The sequence below is a fragment of the Phacochoerus africanus genome, chromosome X, assembly GCF_016906955.1.
Source record: "Phacochoerus africanus isolate WHEZ1 chromosome X, ROS_Pafr_v1, whole genome shotgun sequence".
Classification (NCBI taxonomy): Eukaryota; Metazoa; Chordata; class Mammalia; order Artiodactyla; family Suidae; genus Phacochoerus; species Phacochoerus africanus.
This window is the reverse complement of record NC_062560.1, coordinates 44,029,150-44,048,968: the sequence shown is the minus strand read 5'-3', so window position 1 is coordinate 44,048,968 and position 19,819 is coordinate 44,029,150. Positions and strand designations below refer to the sequence as shown.

Here is a 19,819-nt window from a genome sequence, read left to right as displayed (position 1 = left end):
TTAGCCAGAGGGGAGGCTGCCCCTGCTCCTGCGCCGTCGGCGCCCATGTCAGACCCAGACACCCCTGAGGGTTGTGGTACTTTCCGAACGCGCTAGACATGCTGGGGATGGTAGTCCAGGTCGGGCCGGTTCCCGGTGCACGTGGTGAGCATCCGCGCCCCTGGGAAAATGTAAACTAGGGCTGTGGAATTGCCGGACCTGTGCTCTGCAGAGGACATAGGAAAGGGGATCGGAACACGGGGAAAGGCACACCCATTCTACAGATGGGAAAATTGAGGCTCGGGTAGCCAAAGGAGTTCTTTCATTTGACATTTATGAAGCTTAAGCTGTGGGCCAGGTGCTAGGGATTCTTCCTTGCCCTCACGGAGCTGACACACTAGCGAGAGATGCAAACCGTAAATGTAATAAATAAGTTACAATTATATTAGAAACATGTGACTATAATGTAAATTATATAAAATAAAGTGGACATATAAAGTTTACATAGTTTACATAACATGATAGTGTCAATAGGTAAATAATTTACATCTGTAAATGTCTTATAGGAGTTCCGGTTGTGGCTCAGCAGTACTCAACCAGGCTAGTATCCATGAGGATACCGGTTCCACCCTTGGCCTCACTTAGTGGGCTAAGGATCCGGCCTTGGCGGCGGCTCGGATCCCATGTGGCTGTGGCTGTGGCAACGCTGGCGGCTTACAGCTCTCATTCGACCGCTAGCCTGGGAACTTCCATATACCGTGGGTGTGGCCCCCAAAAGACACAAAATAAATCAATAAATGTCATATTAAATACATTGTGTATAGTCTATGTTCACATGTGAATATACAATTAAATACATATATAAATACAATATATATGTGATAACTGCTAAATGTTACTGGAAAAAATAGAACAAAGTGGGGACAGGTAACATTTTTAAATAGCAGGGTCAAGGAAGGCCTCCTTGGGAAGATGTTTGAGCAAAGATGTTTAACACAAAATGCCTTTATCACCTTATCCCAAATTCTGTATCACATATCCTGTGCTCAAATCCTCCACATTTGTTCATTCGAAAAAGGTTTATTGAGTGCCTACTAGGGGCATGGCACCAGGAGCAAAGCAAAGAACATAGCAAGGATATCACTGCCCTTGCAACAGTCAAGAACAGTCTTCCATCAGAACTTTTCCTTTTTTTTTTTTTTTTTTTTTTTGCTTTTTAGGGCCGCACCCACGGCATATGGAAGTTCCCAGGCTAGGGGTCTAATCAGAGCTACAGTGGCCGGCCTACATCACAGCCACAGCCACAGCAACGAGGGATCCAAGCCTTGTCTGCGACCTACCCCACAGCTCACGGCAGCGCCGGATCCTTAACCCACTGATGGAGGCCAGGGATCGAACTCGAGTCCTCATGGATGCTAGTGGGGTTCGTTAACCACCGAGACACGAAGGGAACTCCAGATGTTTGGTTTTCAATTCTTTTTTTTTTTTTTTGTCTTTTGTCTTTGTTGTTGTTGTTGTTGTTGTTGTTGTTGCTATTTCTTGGGCCGCTCCCTCGGCTTATGGAGGTTCCCAGGCTAGGGGTTGAATCGGAGCTGTAGCCACTGGCCTATGCCAGAGCCACAGCAACTCGGGATCCGAGCCGCGTCTGCAACCTACACCACAGCTCATGGCAACGCCGGATCGTTAACCCACTGAGCAAGGGCAGGGACCGAACCCGCAACCTCATGGTTCTTAGTCGGATTCGTTAACCACTGTGCCACGACGGGAACTCCTGGTTTTCAATTCTAAGAACCATGGGGCACCATAAAAAGATTTTAAGTAGGGGAATCACGTTATATGCATTATATTTTAGAATAAATAATCTGGCTGCTCTGTGTGGAGAGAGAACAAACTGTAGGGGGGAAAGTGGAAACAGAAAAGCCAGTGGACAGGGTCCAGGAAGTGATGAGAGAGGGTCAGACCAAGGTGATAAAAGAGGAAGTGGTGTTGGTGGGGGGCTGAGGTTTGATTTTGAATTGGTTTTTGTCTTTTTTTTTTTTTTTGCTTCTTAGGGCCACACCCATGGCCTGTGGAGGTTCCCAGGTTAGGGGTCTAGTCGGAGCTACAGCTGCCACCTACACCACAGCCACAGCAATGCAGGATCCAAGCTGCGTCTGCGACCTATACCACAGCTCACAGCAGTGCTGGATCCTTGACCCACTGATCGAAGCCAGGGATCAAACCCGAAACCTCATGGTTCCTAGTTGGATTTGTTTCCACTGCGCCACGATGGGAACTCCTGAATTGGTTGTTGAAAGTCAAGACACCAGGACTGGCTGTGACATCAGTTATGGGGCACAAAAAATAGGAGTCCCTGGCTGACCTGCAGGTTTTTAACCTGAGCTGCGGCAGGATGGAGTTGTCATTAACCAACATGGGAAATACTCCACTAGGAGCAAGAGGGGGGCAAAATCAAGAGATCGTTTTCTGATGTGTTATATATTTTTTTCTTTTTTTTCTTTTTGGCCACCCTTAGGCATACAGAGTTCCCAGGCCAGGGATCAGATCGGAGCTGCAGTTGCGAGCTAAGCCTCACCTGTGGCAGCGCGGGATCCCTTTAACCCACTGTGCCGGGCAGGGGATGGAACCTGCATCATGGTGCTTCAGAGAAGCCGCCAATCTCCGTTGCACCACAGCGGGAAATTCCGGATGTGTTACATTTTTGATGCCTGTTAGACATCCAAGGTCTGGAATGTGTCAGTTGAGTGAACAGTTTGGGGCCAGGTCCGAGATTCAGGGGATGGATTTGGGGACCATCAGAGGTGACGACTGAAGCCATCAGTGTGGCCAACTTCTCTGAACCATTGATTGCCTTCACATGGATCAGTAGGAGTAACTGAAGCAGGATTTGGACTTTCCAAAGTGAGAGGGAAGGGTATTCCAGTCAGAGGGAACAGCTTGAGCAAAAAAGCCTGTGGAGGTAAGAAAGCGGGGGGTGGGGGGGAGGTGTGTGTGGGGGAATTGTGACGTTCCGCATTGCCCCCAGCCACGAATGAGACTGCAGCTGGCTCACAGCCTCACCGAGCAGATTGTCAAAGCCTTTGGATGTTTGCCAGTGCAGCGTAATTATAATTTACATTTCTGGAGTTCCCATCGTGGCTCAGCGGTTAACAAACCCCACTAGCATCCCCGAGGACTCGGGTTCGATCCCTGGCCTCCATCAGTGGGTTAAGGATTCAGCGTTGCCGTGACCTGTGGTGTAGATCACAGATGTGGCTCGGATCCCGCATGGCTGTGGCTGTGGTATAGGCCGGCCGCTGTAGCTCCGATTGGACCCCTAGCCTGGGAACCTCCATATGCCGCAGGTGCGGCCCTAGAAAAGACAAAAGGACAAAAAATAATAATAATTTGGATGTCTCATTAGGAATAAACTTGGGCATCTTTTCATAAATTTAGAGGTATTCGCAGTTGTTTTCTGTTCATTTCCCTTTTCCATTTTCTATTGGGTTTGTTGTACTTTTTTTTTTGTCTTTTTACCTTTTCTAGGGCCGCTCCCGCGGCATATGGAGGTTCCCAGGCTAGGGGTCGAATCGGAGCTGTAGCCTCCGGCCTACGCCAGAGCCACAGCAACGTGGGATCCGAGCCGCGTCTGCAACCTACACCACAGCTCACGGCAACGCCGGATCCTCAACCCACTGAGCAAGGCCAGGTATCGAACCCGCAACCTCATGGTTCCCAGGTGGATTCGTTAACCACTGTGCCACGACGGGAACTCCTGGCTCAGGATTTTAATACTGATGATGTTTTCACTTTGTTCCTTTCACTAAGATGGTATCTGCCAGGGTTCTACAATTTTCCCCTTTGGAAGTAGCATGTGTTTCCTGGAGAGGTACTTTGAATCTATGTAAATACCCCACATACATCAAACTGTAACCCTAGTTTTAGCACCCAGAGATTTTATTTTCTTTCTTTATTTTGTCTTTTGAGGACTGCACCCACGGCATATGGAACTTCCCAGGCCAGGGGGTCAAATCAGAACTGTAGCTGCCAGCCTACATCCCAGCCACTGACACACCGGATTCTTAACCCACTGAGCAAGGCCAGAGATTGAAACTGTGTCCTCATGGATGCTAGTCAGGTTCATTACAGCTGAGCCGTGATGGGAACTCCAGCACCCAGAGATTTTAAAACATTAATAGAACATCATTATTGGGCCGTGATTATTAGTTGACATTCTACTGTAAAGGGGATATTTCTCTTCTCCTCCATGTGTTATTCTTTTATCCAGAAATTGCTGTTAAGTACAGATTTATGGGTGCTTGAACTTTAGCAGATGCTTTCACTGTGGCTGAGACTATTATGTTTGCTTACTTTTGGTCTATATACATATATAGCTTCTCTGATGTTGACCCAACTTTGCCTTCCTGGGGTAAATTCTATGTGATCAAAACACATTTGCTAGGAGTTCCCATCGTGGCTCAGTGGTTAACGAACTCGGCTAGTATCCATGAGGACACGGGTTCGATCCCTGGCCTCACTCAGTGGATTAAGGATCCGGCATTGCCATGAGCTGTGGTGTAGGTTGCAGACGCGGCTCGGATCTGGCGTGGCTGTGGCTGTGGTGTAGGCTGGCAGCTACAGCTCCAATTCGACCCCTAGCCTGGGAACCTCCATATGCCATGGGCGCGGCCCTACAAAAACAAAAGACAAAAACAAATTTGCTAAATATGCTGTTCAATTCACTTGGCTAAGATTTTATGAAGGATTTTTACTTCTACAGGTTTAAGTGGCTTGAAATGTTCTCTTCTTGTATTATCTGTTTTGGGGATCAAGATTACACTAACATCATAAAGTAGACGTATTTTGTTCTTTTTCTTATATCTAGAACAACTTTTGTGAGATCACAGTTAACTGTTTCTTGGGAGTTTGGTAGATGGCACCTGTAAAAACCACCTGGGTTCTTTTTTCTTTTCTTTTTTTTTTTTTTTGTCTTTTTGCTCCCTCGGCATATGGAGGGTCCCAGGCTAGGGGTCGAATCGGAGCTGCAGCCGCCGGCCTACACCACAGCCACAGCAACGCGGGATCCGAGCCACGTCTGTGACCTATACCACAGCTCAGGGCAACGCCAGATCCTTAACCCACTGAGCAAGGCCAGGGATCAAACCCGCAACCTCATGGTTCCTAGTCAGATTCGTTAACCACTGAGCCACGATGGGAACTCCGTCTGGGTTCTTTTTTTGGCGGGAATAAGGAAGATTTCGACCACCATTTCAACTTCTTTATTACTTTTTTCCCTTTTCAAGTGATCTGCTTTTTTCACAGAATGGTTTTGGCATTTTATATTCTAAGGAATGTATTCATCTGTATTTTCATTCATTCATTCACTTATTTATTTATGTTTAGGACCACCCCTGCGGCATATGGAAGCCCCCAGGCTAGGGGTTGAATCAGAGCTACAGCTGCTGGCCTAAGCCACAGCCACACCAGATCTGAGTCATCTGTGACCTACACCACAGCTCTCGGTGACGGTGGATCTTTAACCTCTTGAGCGAGGTCAGGGATCAAACCCATATCCTCATGAATACTAGCCAGGTTCTTAACCCAGTGAGCCACAACGGGAACTCATCTATATTTTCAAATTTACTGCATGTATTTATTTTTTGGACATACCTGCAGCATCCCTAAGTCCCTGGGTCAGGGATCAAACTCAAGCTACAGCAGTGACCCGAGCCATAGCAGTGACAATGCCAGATCCTCAACCTGCTGCACCGTAAAACTCCCTAGATTTTACTCATACAGCTTGTTGAATGTTTGCCTAATTGTACCCCTGTACAATCAGCACCCTTGTCAAGATAAAACCTTTCCATTATTTCAGAAAGCTACCCTGCAACTTTTTTTTTTTTCTCTTCTATTTGGGGCGGCACCAGTGGCATGTGAAGTTCCCAGGCTGGGTGTCGAATCCGAGCTGTAGCCGCTGGCCTACATCACAACTACAGCAATGCAAAATCTGAGCCGCGTCTGTAATCTACACCACAGCTCACGGCCATGCCGGATCCTTAACCTACTGAGCAAGGCCAGGGGTCGAACCCTCATCCTCATCGATACTAGTCAGGTTTGTTACTGTTGAACCACAATGGGAACTCCAAGTTTCATTTCTGTTGATGTTTGTATCAGTATCTCGGTTCCATTCTCCTCTTGCTGGACATTTGGGTGGTTGCTAGTTTTTGGCTCTTCCGAATAGTTGCTATGAATATACACACAACAAGCCCTTTTGTTGGCATGTTTGCATTTATTCGGGGTTCTAAGAATGGAATTGCTTGGGCATAGGGTAAGCGTGTGTTTACCTCTGAAACAGCCAAAGTTTTCCAGAGGGGCTGTATCATTGACTACTGCCAGCCATGTATGAGGGCTCCTTGTTGTGGGGTTTCTGGAAGCTGGGCTCTGGGGAGTGGGAAGAGGGAAGGGAACGTGGGAGTGTCTCCAGACGAGAGGCCACCCATCCTGAGATTAAGGCTCTCTCTGCTGGCTTCTACTCCTACTTCCCCTCCCTCTCCCTGACTTCCTCTCTCCCTGGGCAACAGGCCCATCCCAGATCAGCACCAGCCCACCTCTGGGGGCCATTTTTCTCACCCCATCCCCACAACTGGTGTGGGGTCATGTCACAATGCACGCTAGCCAGCTGGGAAGGGGCTGGGCCAGTTGCTCTTCCTACACCACCTCCCTGTCTCACAAGCACACATGCCTTGGGGAGGGGCGGTTCCTGACCCCATTTCACAGCCCAGCCCCACAAGGCCCAGAGAGGGCAGCCCCAGCTTCACGTCACACCTACAGTCAGCGTGCACACACAGGAGTACTTCTGAGTCACGGGACTGGACCCAAATGGTGGGGCGTCTCTGGGACCTGGGATTGGCAGGCTGATTTCTCCAGCTCCACGCCTCTGGGGTCATCATCCCTTTGAGGGCACAAGGCCCACCAGCACCAGAGTGTCCACTGTTCACTTAGAGAGGCCCTGGGGAATCGTCCCTGGACCCAGGGAGGGCCAAGTACCATTTAGCCTTGCAATTAGACATCGAGTGCAGCTTTGGGGTGGTGAGGCTAGGGGGTGGCGGCGGGGTGTGTGTGTGTGTCTCAGTCCTGGCTCTGACCCAGAGGGACTTCAGGTCTGACGGTGCCTTGGCGGTGCTCGATTTCCTGGTACAGCACAACCGGCTGGACCCGACAATGGTGAGGGTCTGTGACCAGGACCTTGTGTTTTGGGGTACAGGCCAGGACTCCATGTTCTGCCCCAACCCCCACCAAGCTGGGGAGCGGCCATGTACCAGACACCGTGAATGCCACCACGGTCACCCACCTCAGCTTGACAAGGCCCCTTGTCCATCTGTGTTTACGTCCTTGTGTCTGCGTGGGACATGAGAGACACTTGCAAAGTGTAGACTTTTTGGCTTTTATTACAAAAAGAAGGTCATGATTCCAGCCCAGTTTTTCAACAAAAGTCACCAAGTCGCATTCCGACTTGGTCAGAGCCTCTCTGGCTGGGGAGTGGGGCTGGCAGACAGGCACAGGGCCCTGCTCAGACCACCCATCACTTTATCATTCTCCCCTGCCCCAGGCTAGACACCCAACATTAAGTACAAGCAGGTCTCCGAGCTGCTCACTGGGCCTCGTTGAAGCGGGTCACCATTGTCTTGTGCAGCGTCTCCTTGTAGGACTCGGTTGAAGTGACCCCATAGGAGCTACCTCGGGCACCCAAGCCGGAGCCTCGCACCCGCGTCTGGGCCTGTGTGAGGGAGGCAGATTCTGTCAGGTTGGCCAGGGGCTGGGGCGACGGTGGGGAGCAGTGGAGGCTGGGGATGGGACCCTGGGAGACACACCTCAATGGGAGTCACGATGCCCTGTTTCTTGCGGCCCAGGCCACTGCCCTCTTTCCAGCCCATAGCCTGGAGCATGCGACTGCCAATGTTGTCACTGCCCAGCCCGTCCCGCGTGGGCTGCTCGAAGTCCCTGCAGTGGACAGGGGCAGAGTGTGAGTGACTGGCCAGTCGGCCCCAGGCCCCCCACCCAGCCCCGGGCACTCACACGGAGGCTGCAGACATGCCACCATACTTCCTCCTCTTGGGCTCGGGTGGCTCAGGGATGCCATACTTCTCTCTGCGTTCAGCTGCGCGGTCCCGGTACTTCATTTGCTGAGGGAGAGAAAGCGAGCGCGTCTGTGTGACAATGAAGGAACTGACTGCTATCTGCAGGAAACGTGGGCGCAGTCAGGGGGCCTCCACGGGGAGCTGGATCTGGGGAATAGGTCTGAGGTCCTGCGGGCAGGACAAGGTGAGCATGACCAGCCGGCATTGGGGCACCGGGAAGAAGCCTCGCAGGGCCAGGACGTGAGGTGGCTGACGGCAGCCGGGCTGTGTCTAGCCGAGGGATTGGAGCACCAGCTGCCCACAGGGCCAGGCCACCTGGCAAGGGCCGGAGGGGTAGGGTTCCGGGAGTGGGTCACGGCTCACCTCCATGTCGTTCTTCTCAAGTGCTTCCAGCTCATTTTCTGACAGGTGGGCTCGCCGGTGAATCTCAAGGTTTTGCTGCAAAGACAGGAAAAGGCATGAAGCGGCTGGGCCGGGCCAGACCCGCGTTCCCGGCCAAGCCGCCCTCAGTCACCTTGTGGAGCCCGGAGAGCTGCTGGTGCCGGATGAGCGCCTCCTTGCTAGGGAACTGGCGCCGGCAGAGCAGACAGGCCAGCTTCTGCCAGTCAGTGAGCTTCTCCTCCCGCTCCGGGCCCCCGCGCTCCTGCTCCTCTTCGCTGTCACTCTCCCCACTGTAGGCTGCCACCAGTCCCCGTGGTGGGCTCTGGGAAAGGGAAGGGTGAGAGGTCAGGCCCGGCTGGCTCAGAGCACCCCCGCCTCGCCCCTCGCCCTTCCCTCTGGCCCGGGCACTCACCGGGCGGTCATCACTGGCCAGCTTTGGCAGGTCCATGCTGGTGTGCTGCCTCTCGGCTAGTGCTCCCTGGGGTGGAGGGACACAGAAATTCAAGGGAGTCCACAGAAGGACCAAAGGGAGGACAAGACTGGGGACAGGACGTGGATGGGCAGCCACAACACACCTTCTTCTCGAGGATGGCGTAACCAGCATCCGCGGTGGCCGACTCCCGTCTTTCATCGTCCCGCAGCGAGCTGATGGGCTGGAAGCTGTTCTTGAAGTTTTCTTTTTGTTTGTTGAGGCTGCGGGCCCAACGTTCCATGTCCTTGGCAATCTAGGGGCGAGGGTGGGGGTGAGGCTCTCAGGAACCCTCCAACTGCCAGGGTCACCAACTCCATCCACTGCCCCTGCAGCCACCTGTCCCTTCCTGCCCTGCAGCCTCAAGCAGGTGAGAGAGGCGGTAGTGAAAGTCCCCATTCCTCTGTCATACTGTCATCGGTGCTCCTCAGCAAGCCCCTCCTTCGCTGTGCCCCATTCTCCTGATGGGCACCCACGCTATTAGGTTCACTGTAGGTTTTCATTTCATCATTCTAAACTGCAGAGAACGGCTTGCTCTGTGTGTATAATTTTATTTAATTAGTTAATTTGTTTTTTAAGGACCGCACCCGTGGCATATGGAGGTTCCCCAGGCTAGGGGTCGAATTGGAGATAACAGCTGCCAGCCTACACCACAGCCACAGCAACGCCAGATCCGAGCCGCATCTGTGACCTACACCACAGCTCAGAGCAACGCCGGATCCCTGACTCACTGAGGGAGGCCAGGGATCGAACCCACATCCTCACTGACAACTGGTCGGATTCGTTTCCACTGCACCACAACAGGAACTCCGGTGTCTATAATTTAATTTACACGTGATACTATGCTACGTTCTACACTGCTGCCTACCCTCCAGGCACAACACCATTTTTAGTATTTATGGGGCTGCCAAGGGGACACGGAGTTCTTGATCCTAAGTGGCGCACCCAGACTGTCATACTCTTCCTCCACAGACAAGACCCTGAGCTTCCCTCCATCTGCCCACCACCGTGGAACACTGCCACGGCGACTTCCCCACCCGCCCGCCCCAATGGGCCGGCGAGACGGTCTCTGGGATGGGAACAGACAGACACGGACATGCACCCTTGAGCAGGGTCCTGGGCCCCAAGGAGCACCCGCGCCCATTCGTTTCCACACGGTGGGCTGGCCCGGCTTCAGGTATGCCCCCGCCAGCCCACACTTCCCACCAGGGGCCCGGAAAGCTGACGGGGTGCACCTGGATGGCACGGGCCACCCCAGGGAGGAGACTGCCCTGGCTCGAGGTCACACAGCCAAGAGCAGAGCTGGACCAGGAGCCTGGTCTCTCTGGAGCACAGACACCACCCAGGGACACAGCCCCCGCCATCCCCTCCCTCGGCAGCCGAAGATAGAATGGCATTCCTCGGAGGAAGACAGCGAGGGGCTGGGGAGCGAGGGCCGGCCCCGGCGTTCACCTGTTGGGCCGTCTTGGTCTTGTGCTTTTCCTTCTTCTCCTTGCCCTCCTTCGAGGGCGCCCCCGTCTCCTTATGCCCATCAGCTGACTGCTCCAGGGCAGGGACGTAGGTCCGCCTCTCGCCATCCCAGTACAGGTACTGCTGGCTCTGGGCATTGTAGTAGTACTGCAGAGGTGGGGGAGAAAGGGCGTGAGGGAAGGCCGCGAGCAGAGGATGGCAGACCCTGCCCACTCCCCAGGCTGCCCTATCACCTGGGAGTTGGGGTCATAGTAGAGGCCGGTCTGAGGGTCGTAGTAGTAGCCGGACGTCTCGTCGTACTGGTAGGTAGAGACGTCAGGAACAGCTGGCGAGGGAGAAGGGGCGGGGTCACACTCCCGCCGCTTGGTGAGCGCATCCCCCACCCGTCCCCGTAGACCACGGCTGCTCACGGTACTGGCTGTAGGACTCCTGGGCAGTGGGACTCGTGGCCGGTGGCAGGGAAGAGCTGGGATGGGTGGGGCTCTGGAGCTCAGATTTGAGCACAGCGGGCGACATGATGGTATATGACTAGGAGGGCAAGACAGGGCAACAGGGCTCAGTGCCTGCCAAAGCCCCCAGGCCCCCCGGGAGCCACTCCCCAGTCCCCCTTGATTTCCCTCACCTGGCTGTTGGTGGCAGCGCCCTGACTGCCACTCGCCTCGGCTGCTGACTGCTGGTAGACGCCAGGGGTGGCACCTGGCTGGGCACGGGAGAAAGCCTGCAGTGACACAGAGTCTGCCCCGGGCTCCAGGGAGGCCTCGGGACCTGTAAAGAGGCACCGGGAGAAAGGAGAACGCCTGTGAAGGACAGGGTCCAGCACCCTCCGCCCGCCAGTCCCCACCACGGGCTCTGGGAGTGATGCCGGGGCTTACCTGCTCCGCTTGGGTCCCCTTTGGTTCCCGTGATGCCGGGGCCCTTGGCGCCTTTGAGGTAGCCATGGGCATAGAGGGACGACTCTGTGCCCTGGCTGCCGCCATAGCCCTCATCCTGTTGGTAGTAGCTGTAGTCGACCGGTGGCTCCTCGGGGGTGGCCCAGGCACCCTCCCCACCCTGGGAGGCCTGAGGGGCAGGTGGGAGGGGCTCATTAGCAGAGGAGGGGGTGCGGGAGTGGGGGGGGAGGGGAACCTGCTAAGAGGCATCTGCCCACAGATGAGGCTAGTGTCTGTCAGCTGACAGAAAGCATGCAGCCCCCAGACAAGTGAACCTCGAGGGCCACCCGGCCGCAGCAGAGCAGGGTGGCGACAAACACAAGCCTGGAATGAAGACAGACAGGTACCAAAATGCTCCCAGGGCTGACACTGGTACGTGTGTTGTGTGGTACGCGTGTCGCTTGTCAGAAAATACCATCCTCCCCTGCTTTAGTCTTATCTCCCAATTTCCTTACAGCCGCCACTTTCTATCAAATGAAGGTGTAATAATTTAGGATGGTAAGTAATCACCAGATGGAAGAGAAAAGCAGCCGAGAGAGCACTGAAAGGAAAGCCTGGAAGGAGGTGCCCAGGAAGGGAGCTGCAGTGAGGCCCCCGAAGCCCTGAGCAGCCACCACGAGAGGGTTTGGGGTCCACGGGAAGCCAAAACAGCAAGCCAGCCCTCCTGCCTGCAGAGGGAGTGGGAGGGTGGAGGCGGCCTGAGTGCGGGGATGCTGGGGCGGAGGGGAATCTCTGAGTACCTGCGAGATGGCCCACTGGGCCGCGGCAATGGCGGTGCTGGCCACAGAGGCAGCATTGATGCGACTGCCTTCGTTGGAGGCCATGTCCCTGGGGAGGATGTCAGAGACTGGGAATGAGACGGGAGGCCCCGAGCTGGGGGACAAGTGGGGAAGGGACACAGGTGGGGCCCTGACCTCTTAGAACCTTTGGCAAACTCAACGTTGATGGTCTTGCCGTCGATGGTGAGCGGCGGGTGCAGGGCCTGCAGGATCTGCAGCAGCTGGGCTGCCTCCTGGGGGAGAAGCGGGGGCAGGGGCAGAAGGGTCAGGCCCGGGGAGGTCCCCGGCTCCATTGCCCCACTTCCAGGCTTGGGGCCGCGGTGTGGGGGGCTGGGGTCAGGGTCCCTCCTCCCCGCCCCGGGGGCCGGGACCCTGGCTGCCCGGCCCCCCCCTGTGCCGCCCTCACCACGATGGTGGAGAGCTGGATGAAGGCGAAGCCACGGTTCAGTTGGGTCTGCTTGTCCTTGATGACGCGCACGTTGGAGGACGACAGCACTGCGTAGGGGGCCAGGGCCCCCAGGATGGAGTCCATGGTGCTGTGTGGGTTCAGGTTGCGCAAGATGATGGCTGTGGGAAGAGGCCGAGCATTCGGGTGCATCCCTGATATTCTGCTCCTGCCCTACCCTTGGGTGGCTTCTCAATGCTCCCTCTCCTCTGGCCTCTGCAAAGACGTCCTCTCCCCTCTTCCTCTTGGAGAAACTCTGCTTGTCAGTCCAAGCCCCATCTCAGTCACCCACCTGCCGAGAACCTTCCCAACGCCCCACAAAGTCGAGTTTGGGAACGTGCTCCTCTGCTCGTCCTACACTACATGTCTGTCCCCCCCACCAGGCGGAGAGGACCAGGTCCTGGTCACCACCATCAAGAGATGGCCTCGGAGAGTCCAGTCGAGAGCAGGGAGGAAGGAGGAAGGAACAACGGACTCACTGTCGTTGGCGTTCTCCGAGCTGGGCTCTGAGCCCTGTGACAGGGCCTGGGAAGCCAGCACTCCCTGGGCCTGGTAGGGCTGCGGCAGGGGGAGCAGGCCTTGGCTTAGCTCCCGACCGCCCAGCGGCAGAGTCTGCTGATCCAACCTTGCGCCCAGGGGCAGCTTCTGCTCTGCCTCTGTCAGGGGTTGCAGGGGACAGGTCAGTGACAGGGGAGCCTCCCATGCTGGTCGCACCCGCCTCCCACAGCGCCGGCCCCTTAGCCTTCTTCCCGCTCCCACCACGTTGCAGGGAGGAGGGAGGCAGGAGGGCCGTACCTGACTTGGGCACGCCACATTTGAAGCACTTCTCGCGGCGTTTGAAGTTCTGGACGCCACACTGTGAGGCACAGGCCAGGCCGTCAGGGGGACTGGGGCTTTCCGCTGTGCCCTCCAAACTTGGATCCAGAGATCCCCCAGGAAACCCGCCATGCCCCCGGGGAAGGTCCCAGGGTCAGGGGTGGCCAGCGGCTTTGGCTGTCATTCTCAGTCCCGTGAATCCTCCCTTTACGTGGTCCCGAGTTTGTCCTCAGGGCCAGCTCCTCAACTTGGGAATCCACACCCCCCCACCTCGGTTACCAGCTGCCACCTCCTCTGCGGTAGCAACTCCCGGAACTGTCCCCTACCGAGTTCCTTTGGTAGACTCCTCTTCCCAAAACGTGCTTCCCTATTCAGAGACCTTCACCATTTCTACCCCCTAAAGCCAGGAGCCCCTCTCCTGCCAGACTCCCAGCCCTCCTTTGTCTCGAGGACTGGGCTGGATCCTGCCTCTCTGGAGAAATAAATCTGCTGTGGGCAGTGCAGCCTCTGGAGACCCCCGGCTTTCCACACATTTCCCTCTCTGTTCCATGGTCAGCTGCTGAGCACTGCTCCCGTGCCAGGCTCTGCCCAGCATGTGGCCTCTGGCCTCCGGGCCTCACAGCAGGAAGCCGATGTAGCACAGAGGGGCAGCGGGCTAGTCACCCACAGGGGCTCTGGGAGGGGAGCAGGCCGAGAGGTCCAGCTCACTCAGCTGGTAAGGTCAGCAGGGAGGTTGGATCTGGGAGGCCCAGGAGTTTGCTTTGGCGTTGCTGGGGATCGACTGCTAGCAGAGGGGACAAGAGGTTTGTGTGGCTGGTGTAGGAGGGTGAGGAGAGAGGCAAAAGCTGAGGCTGGGGAGGGAAGAAGCCGACGCCAGATCACAGAGGATTGTCACGCTCAAGCTCAGAGCTGTGGGGGTTTTGAGCAGAGGCGGCGGCATATGGTCAGAGGTGCTTTTACAGGAATGTCACAGGTGAGGGGGCAGGAGAAAGAGGCAAGAGACCGGCACACCAAACAGGGGCCTATGGTGACTGAGGGAGGGGGTGAGGCCTAAACGGTGGCAACTCCTAGTTTCAAGGAGTATCAGAAAATACAGGACGGCTGGAGTCCTCGTGTCACTCTGTCCCTAGCCCTCTAGAGACGCTGGACACCTGACCTCTGATACTACTTTTTTGGCCTTCAAACAAATGGGCGCCAATTCTTAGTGGCACAGAGTTCTTCTTGGGGGGAGGCCTGGGGCCTCCACAAGCCCTCAACCTCCCCTGACGCCTCCGGGCTGCCAGCCGGCTGCAGGAGATGGGGCTGTGGAGTCCCAAGGCTCCCAGTGAGGCTGGACCCAGGGGAGATCTGAACCCACGGTGGCATCCAGGGCCCATGATCGGGAGCAAGTCACGGCTCAAGGTTCCATCTCTCTGAGCCTCAGCTCCCTCGTAGGGAGTCTGACTGCCAAAGACCTACATCGCGTGCCCCCTCAGTCTCAGGTGGATGCGGTTTTGTCAGAAGTTGGGTCCCCTGACACAGGCTCTCCGAACAGCCTACACGTTCCTCCAGGACAACAGATGACATAAAACGGTGCTAACTGCAGGCCAGGTGTTGTTGCAAGCGTGACACCCGCACCCCTCGTGACCACATTTCAATCCTCCCAACCACCCTGGGGAGAGGTATGGCTTCATTAGCGTTTGCATTTTAGAGGTGGGGAGAGTGAGGCAGAGAGAGGTTAAATGCCCTGACCCAAACCGAGGCAGCTCTGGAAGAGTCCAATTTCAGCCAGCCTGGCTCTCAAGTCTGCATTTTACACACCGCGTTATGCCTCCACTGGCGTTCTGTCACTCACGTAAACATCTGTCTAAAGTCTACTGAGGCTTCAGGCAAGATCATGCTGCATGAGGGCAGAACCTGGTGCCGAGGGAAAGCTCGGTACACACTGGTGGGAGGCGGCAAGGAGCAGAGCTGCTCGGGCTGAGCCAACCCTCCACGCCCACTGCACTCAGAGGCCCCAGAGAGATAGAGATGTGGCCGCTGCCGCTGCCGCCGCCACTTCAATCCATGGCAACTGCTGCCCACCGCCCCTGTACCTTATTACACAGCCAGTCCTCATTGATCTTGGGCTTGGGGTCGCTGTAGTGCATGGACACCTTCTGGCCCAGGATGTTGAGGGAGTGCTGTGGGGAAAAGCAGAGCACAGTGAGGCCTGGGCAGCAGTGCCCCACGCACCGTTTCAGCACAGGAGAAGAGAGTGAGCGAGCCCTTCAGCTGGATGGATGAGGGACAGGGAACGGAGGGAGGTCGGAGAACTGACGAGGGAAGAAGGAAGGGAAGGAGGGAGGGAAAGCGCCACAGCCCTCGGGCGCAGCTGTTTGCTGCCTTTCCGGGCACGCGCACGCACACGTGAACACACGCCACCAGGCACACAGTGCTCGGCTGACCGAAGCTTGCCGGACAGCGGGGGACGCCCCCACTTGGCCCTGACACTGTCAGGCCACACCTAGGGCCAGCACTACACAGGCTACACTTGGGATGAGGGGGGACGGGGAGGGGAGGGAAAGGAGGGGAGAGAAAGAGAGAGAGCGCACGCGCGCTAGTGCTGGAGAAGGGGAAAAAGAAAGAGCCATATTTAAAGGATGGATGGTCCTGCTGTGAGGCTGTCTTCCCGGGGCCGGCAGGGTCCGGGGCCCACGGCACTAGCCTGTGGACTGGCAGAGCTGGCCCCAGGGCCGCCCCTGCTGAGCCAGCCCCCCTTCTGCCACATCGCCCCTTCCTCCCCCGAGGCTTTCCTTCAGTGCCCCACACCAGTGAGCTGGGCTCTGGGAGGGCGAACAGAGCAGATCCTTGGGTCTCTGAAGGTCCCAAAGCTGCTGGGTTGGGAGCCTGTGCAGGGCTGGGGGAGAAGCAGGCTCCCCTCCCTTCTGGACAGCATGGCTCCCTGCTGAGAGGGCAGGCCTGCCCCCCAGCAGAGTGGGACACATGGTGACTCCTGTCGGGGGGGGGGGGCAGGTGCAGTGGGAGGGTGGGCCGACCAAGGTGAGTCCTGATGAATGAAACGACCACTCCTGACTGGTGCTTGAGATCAACAGAGCTGTGCGGGCCTATCTCATGGAAATCAAAGGGCCAACCAAACTCACATGCAGGGGGAGCCGGCAAAACAGGACTGGCTAGTTAGTGTGCCAACAGCTATAGGTTCCCCGGTGGCTGGACTTCCAGCGGGGCCTGACGAGAGTGGGACGAAGCCCTGGCTCTGCCTAACCCCCGAGCAGGGAGGTCCCCTAGGGAGTGAGGGAGTGGGAACCTAAGTGAAAGACCCTCCCTCCCCCTACGGCAGCCCTTTCTCTCGAAGCTCAGCCGGGAGAGGAGGAGAGGCAGAGCTAGTGCCTGGCCAACAGGAGGGGCCACTGGTGAGTGTGGGCTCTTGGTGGGAGGCCCAGTGGGCAGCGAGAGGTGGGAAGAGGAGACAGTGAGGGTCAGGAAGGGGGAGAGAGAGGGGGTGGGGGACGGGACACAGGGCCACAGGGCAGGGAACTGTGTCCGTAAGAATCAGGCGATGGGGAGCGCTCGATTACAAAGTAGTATTTGTTTGGGGGGGGGTTCAAGTGCGGCAAAGCAACCTGATTGGCTTCCATCCATCGTGTAGCGTCCTGCAAGTGACTAAACTCGACGAAGGCGAAGCCCCGGCTCTGACCTGGAGACAGCATTCAGATACAGACGCAGTGGGTTAGTCAACAGCTTTGGACACACGGTGTTCCCGGGGGTGGGACCCGAGGGGAGAGGACTGGGGGGCAGAGAGGGAAGTGGGGAAAGGAAAAAGGAAGAAAGGGGGAGAGAGAGAGAGAGAAAAGCAGAGAGAGAAAGACCAGGGGGTGGGAGGCAAGGTAGATGGCTGGGAGGGGCGGGAAGGAGGGAAGCGAGGAAGGGAGGGAGAAAGACAGTCGGAGGAAGGTTGGGGGGCGGTGGGGGAGGGGGTACACACACGCCAGCTGGGAAGAGAGAGAGCCAGGGCTCAGGCACACCTGCCTGGACAGCCTGGGGTGACAGAGACAGAGAGAAGGAGCTGGGATGGAAAGGGTCCAAGGAGAGGTCTGTCTCCAGAGAAGGCAGGAGGGCAGAGGGGCCGGCTGCTGGCTCCACACAGGCCAGAATAAACAAGCAAGTGGTGGGGCCCAGCACAAGGCCGGCACAGCCCGGGGTGGGGGGCCTGTCTCAGGTGTTTCATCAAAGGAGCAAACGAGAAGCCAGGTCAGGCTGCTCAGTGAGGCTGGGAAGGCTCCGGGCCCATCAGGAACCAGACGGGGCTAGGGACACCCCGTTGCCTCAGCCTCACCATGGTGCAGGGGAGGCGGGCCTCACCGGGCAGCCGCCTCGGGGCCAAGCTGGGAAGATTACAGCCACCTACGGTCCAGGTCCTCCTAGACAGCAGGAGAACGGGGGCCAGGATCAACCAGGTAGACCGTAAAGAGCCAGTGGGCACCTGGGAGAAGCATCCAGGGCCGCAGAGGGGGCTGCGCCTGGGACACCACTTCAGGACGAGAGAGACCAGAATCCTGTCAGCTTGGCTGGGGTGCAGCAGAGCAAGACCTACATGCTACCGAGAGAGACTCCAGGCCTGGCCAGGGTTGGGAAAAGGATCCAGGGCTTGAGGCCGCAGGAAAGTAGCTCCTTCTTTGGAGGGACACACTCAGGGAGGGCTTAGACACGGCGGGACTCAAGGGGCATGCTTGATCTCCAAAAGAATAACCGTTAGGATGCACGGGAGGATGGAACAGTATAATCAGAGGGGAGGAGATAGATAAGACATGGAGGTGTGGGGAGGAGAGAGACTGAGAGATGGAGAGAGAAGCCCAGGCAGAGCGAGGCCCCACTGTGCCTGCCTCGGGGAGCCTGGGCCAGAGGTCCTGCAGAGACAACCCCCCCCGCCCCCGCTAACCTCAGGCCGGGTCCGAGCAGCCTGCAAGAGGGAGGGAGGGAACAAGCGAGGCCAGCAATCCTGGCTGCTCCTTGGGATGTGCCCCTGGACAAGAGCCATCCCCTGCCTCCCCTCTTGGGACACACGGGTGGGGGGCCATGTCAGACCTACTTTGTGGTCAGAGGCTGTTACCAGAAAAATGTGGGGAAGAGCAAGGGGCAGGGGCAGGAGAAGAAAGGCGTCGACCGGTGGGGACGGGGCTACCATTTCAGATACTCGGAGTCCCAAAGATGAGGTTCCCGGGGGGCCTGGCCCTGGCCCTGCCCCCGGGGAGCACCCGGCCCGGCTCAGAGCCACGCCCCCTCCGCAACAGCCCCACACAAGAGGCTGCTGGCCGGAGCTGGGAGGAGAGTGGGACGAGGGGGAGAGAAGAAGAGAGGGTACCCCCCAAGCTGCCCATTCCCAGCTGTGGCAGGAAGGCAGGGTAAGGAGGGTGGGGGAGAAGGCAGAGGCAGGAGGGAGACTTGGAGGCTGAGGCTGGCCAGCGGAAGGGGAGGGTACTGGAACGAAAGCTCACCTGAGGATTTATTCCGCATCAGCCGCACCTCCCGTGCTTGGACGCCGTGGGACTGCAGTTGGCCACGGATCTGTACGGGGAGACACGGATTGGGGCAGGCTCAGTGCAAGGGGGCTGCTGGGTACCTGAGGCCGCCTGGGGGCCTCTGGGGCCTCAAGGGGTCACTGGCGATGCGCACACACCGTCTTCTCTCCCTCTCTCAGGGCTTTGGCCCCGAGGGACCCCAGCCCCAGCCCCAGCCCCAGCCCCAAACCAGGACCCGGTCTTAGCTTTCAGCCCAGTCTTGCAGAGTGAGTCAAATGAAGAAAGGGGCGTGGTGCAAGGTGAGGAAGCATGGCAGCGTAACAACCCTCAGGGGCGGAGAACGGCAAGAGAGCAAGCGAGCCAGCAGCTCAAGAACGGTGGGCAGGGGTGGTCTGACCACAGGCTTGGTGCAGCCACAAGGCGAGGAAAGCTGGGATGCAATTCTGGCCCTTTGCAAAGGGACCGCCCTCCAGCTTGCATCAAGAGACCCATGACACGAGTACCAAACTGGGAAGGCCTGGGGTCTGAGCAAACCCCAGCCATGTGCCCTAGACCATGAATGGAGCAGTAACTTGGGGTGGAGACCAAAAGGCATGGCCGTGGGGTTCAGAAAGCTTCCCAGATGACCTAAGCCAGAGGGAAGCTGCAGAGGCCTTTGGGACCTGGGCCAGGTGGGGCAGGGTCCCTAGGGCAGTAGCACCCTCTCAGAAGATGGGGAGCCTGTGCTGGGCATTCTCGGGCAGCAGCCTTAACGCCTCTGGGCCTCATCAGGTTAAACAACAGAAGGGAGAGTAAACGTACACACACGAGGCTGAAAAAAGAAAGACACAGAGGAGCAGATCAGGACTGCTAACGCTAAGGGCTCAGGAACAGCAAGAATGTGGGCTCCGGGGTTCAGCGGTCCAGGTTCAGACTCCAACTCCGCGTGGCCACTCA

General features: G+C 57.0%; 1 protein-coding gene across 8 annotated transcripts in view; it reads right to left on the bottom strand.

Annotated features, from left to right (window-relative positions):
* Window positions 1-7,388: 7,388 nt before the first annotated feature.
* RBM10 (RNA binding motif protein 10) overlaps window positions 7,389-19,819 on the bottom strand; it is a 29,630-nt gene continuing 17,199 nt past the window's right edge. For 4 of the 8 annotated variants that reach the window (XM_047765684.1, XM_047765685.1, XM_047765679.1 and 1 more), the window contains 20 exons: window positions 18,860-18,929; window positions 16,988-17,061; window positions 15,461-15,547; window positions 13,365-13,425; window positions 13,049-13,225; window positions 12,534-12,691; window positions 12,260-12,357; window positions 12,086-12,173; window positions 11,289-11,475; window positions 11,039-11,181; window positions 10,827-10,944; window positions 10,650-10,741; window positions 10,399-10,563; window positions 9,053-9,202; window positions 8,890-8,955; window positions 8,611-8,799; window positions 8,460-8,534; window positions 8,035-8,141; window positions 7,830-7,959; window positions 7,389-7,735 (listed from right to left, as the gene is read on the bottom strand). In XM_047765684.1, the coding sequence (XP_047621640.1) occupies window positions 7,610-7,735; window positions 7,830-7,959; window positions 8,035-8,141; window positions 8,460-8,534; window positions 8,611-8,799; window positions 8,890-8,955; window positions 9,053-9,202; window positions 10,399-10,563; window positions 10,650-10,741; window positions 10,827-10,944; window positions 11,039-11,181; window positions 11,289-11,475; window positions 12,086-12,173; window positions 12,260-12,357; window positions 12,534-12,691; window positions 13,049-13,225; window positions 13,365-13,425; window positions 15,461-15,547; window positions 16,988-17,061; window positions 18,860-18,929 (2,361 nt within the window). In that variant the 3' untranslated portion in view covers window positions 7,389-7,609. Of the gene's footprint in view, window positions 7,736-7,829; window positions 7,960-8,034; window positions 8,142-8,459; window positions 8,535-8,610; window positions 8,800-8,889; window positions 8,956-9,052; window positions 9,203-10,398; window positions 10,564-10,649; window positions 10,742-10,826; window positions 10,945-11,038; window positions 11,182-11,288; window positions 11,476-12,085; window positions 12,174-12,259; window positions 12,358-12,530; window positions 12,692-13,048; window positions 13,226-13,364; window positions 13,426-15,460; window positions 15,548-16,987; window positions 17,062-18,859; window positions 18,930-19,819 lie in introns of all 8 variants that reach the window. The other 4 variants (XM_047765681.1, XM_047765678.1, XM_047765682.1 and 1 more) reach the window with 2 other exon arrangements.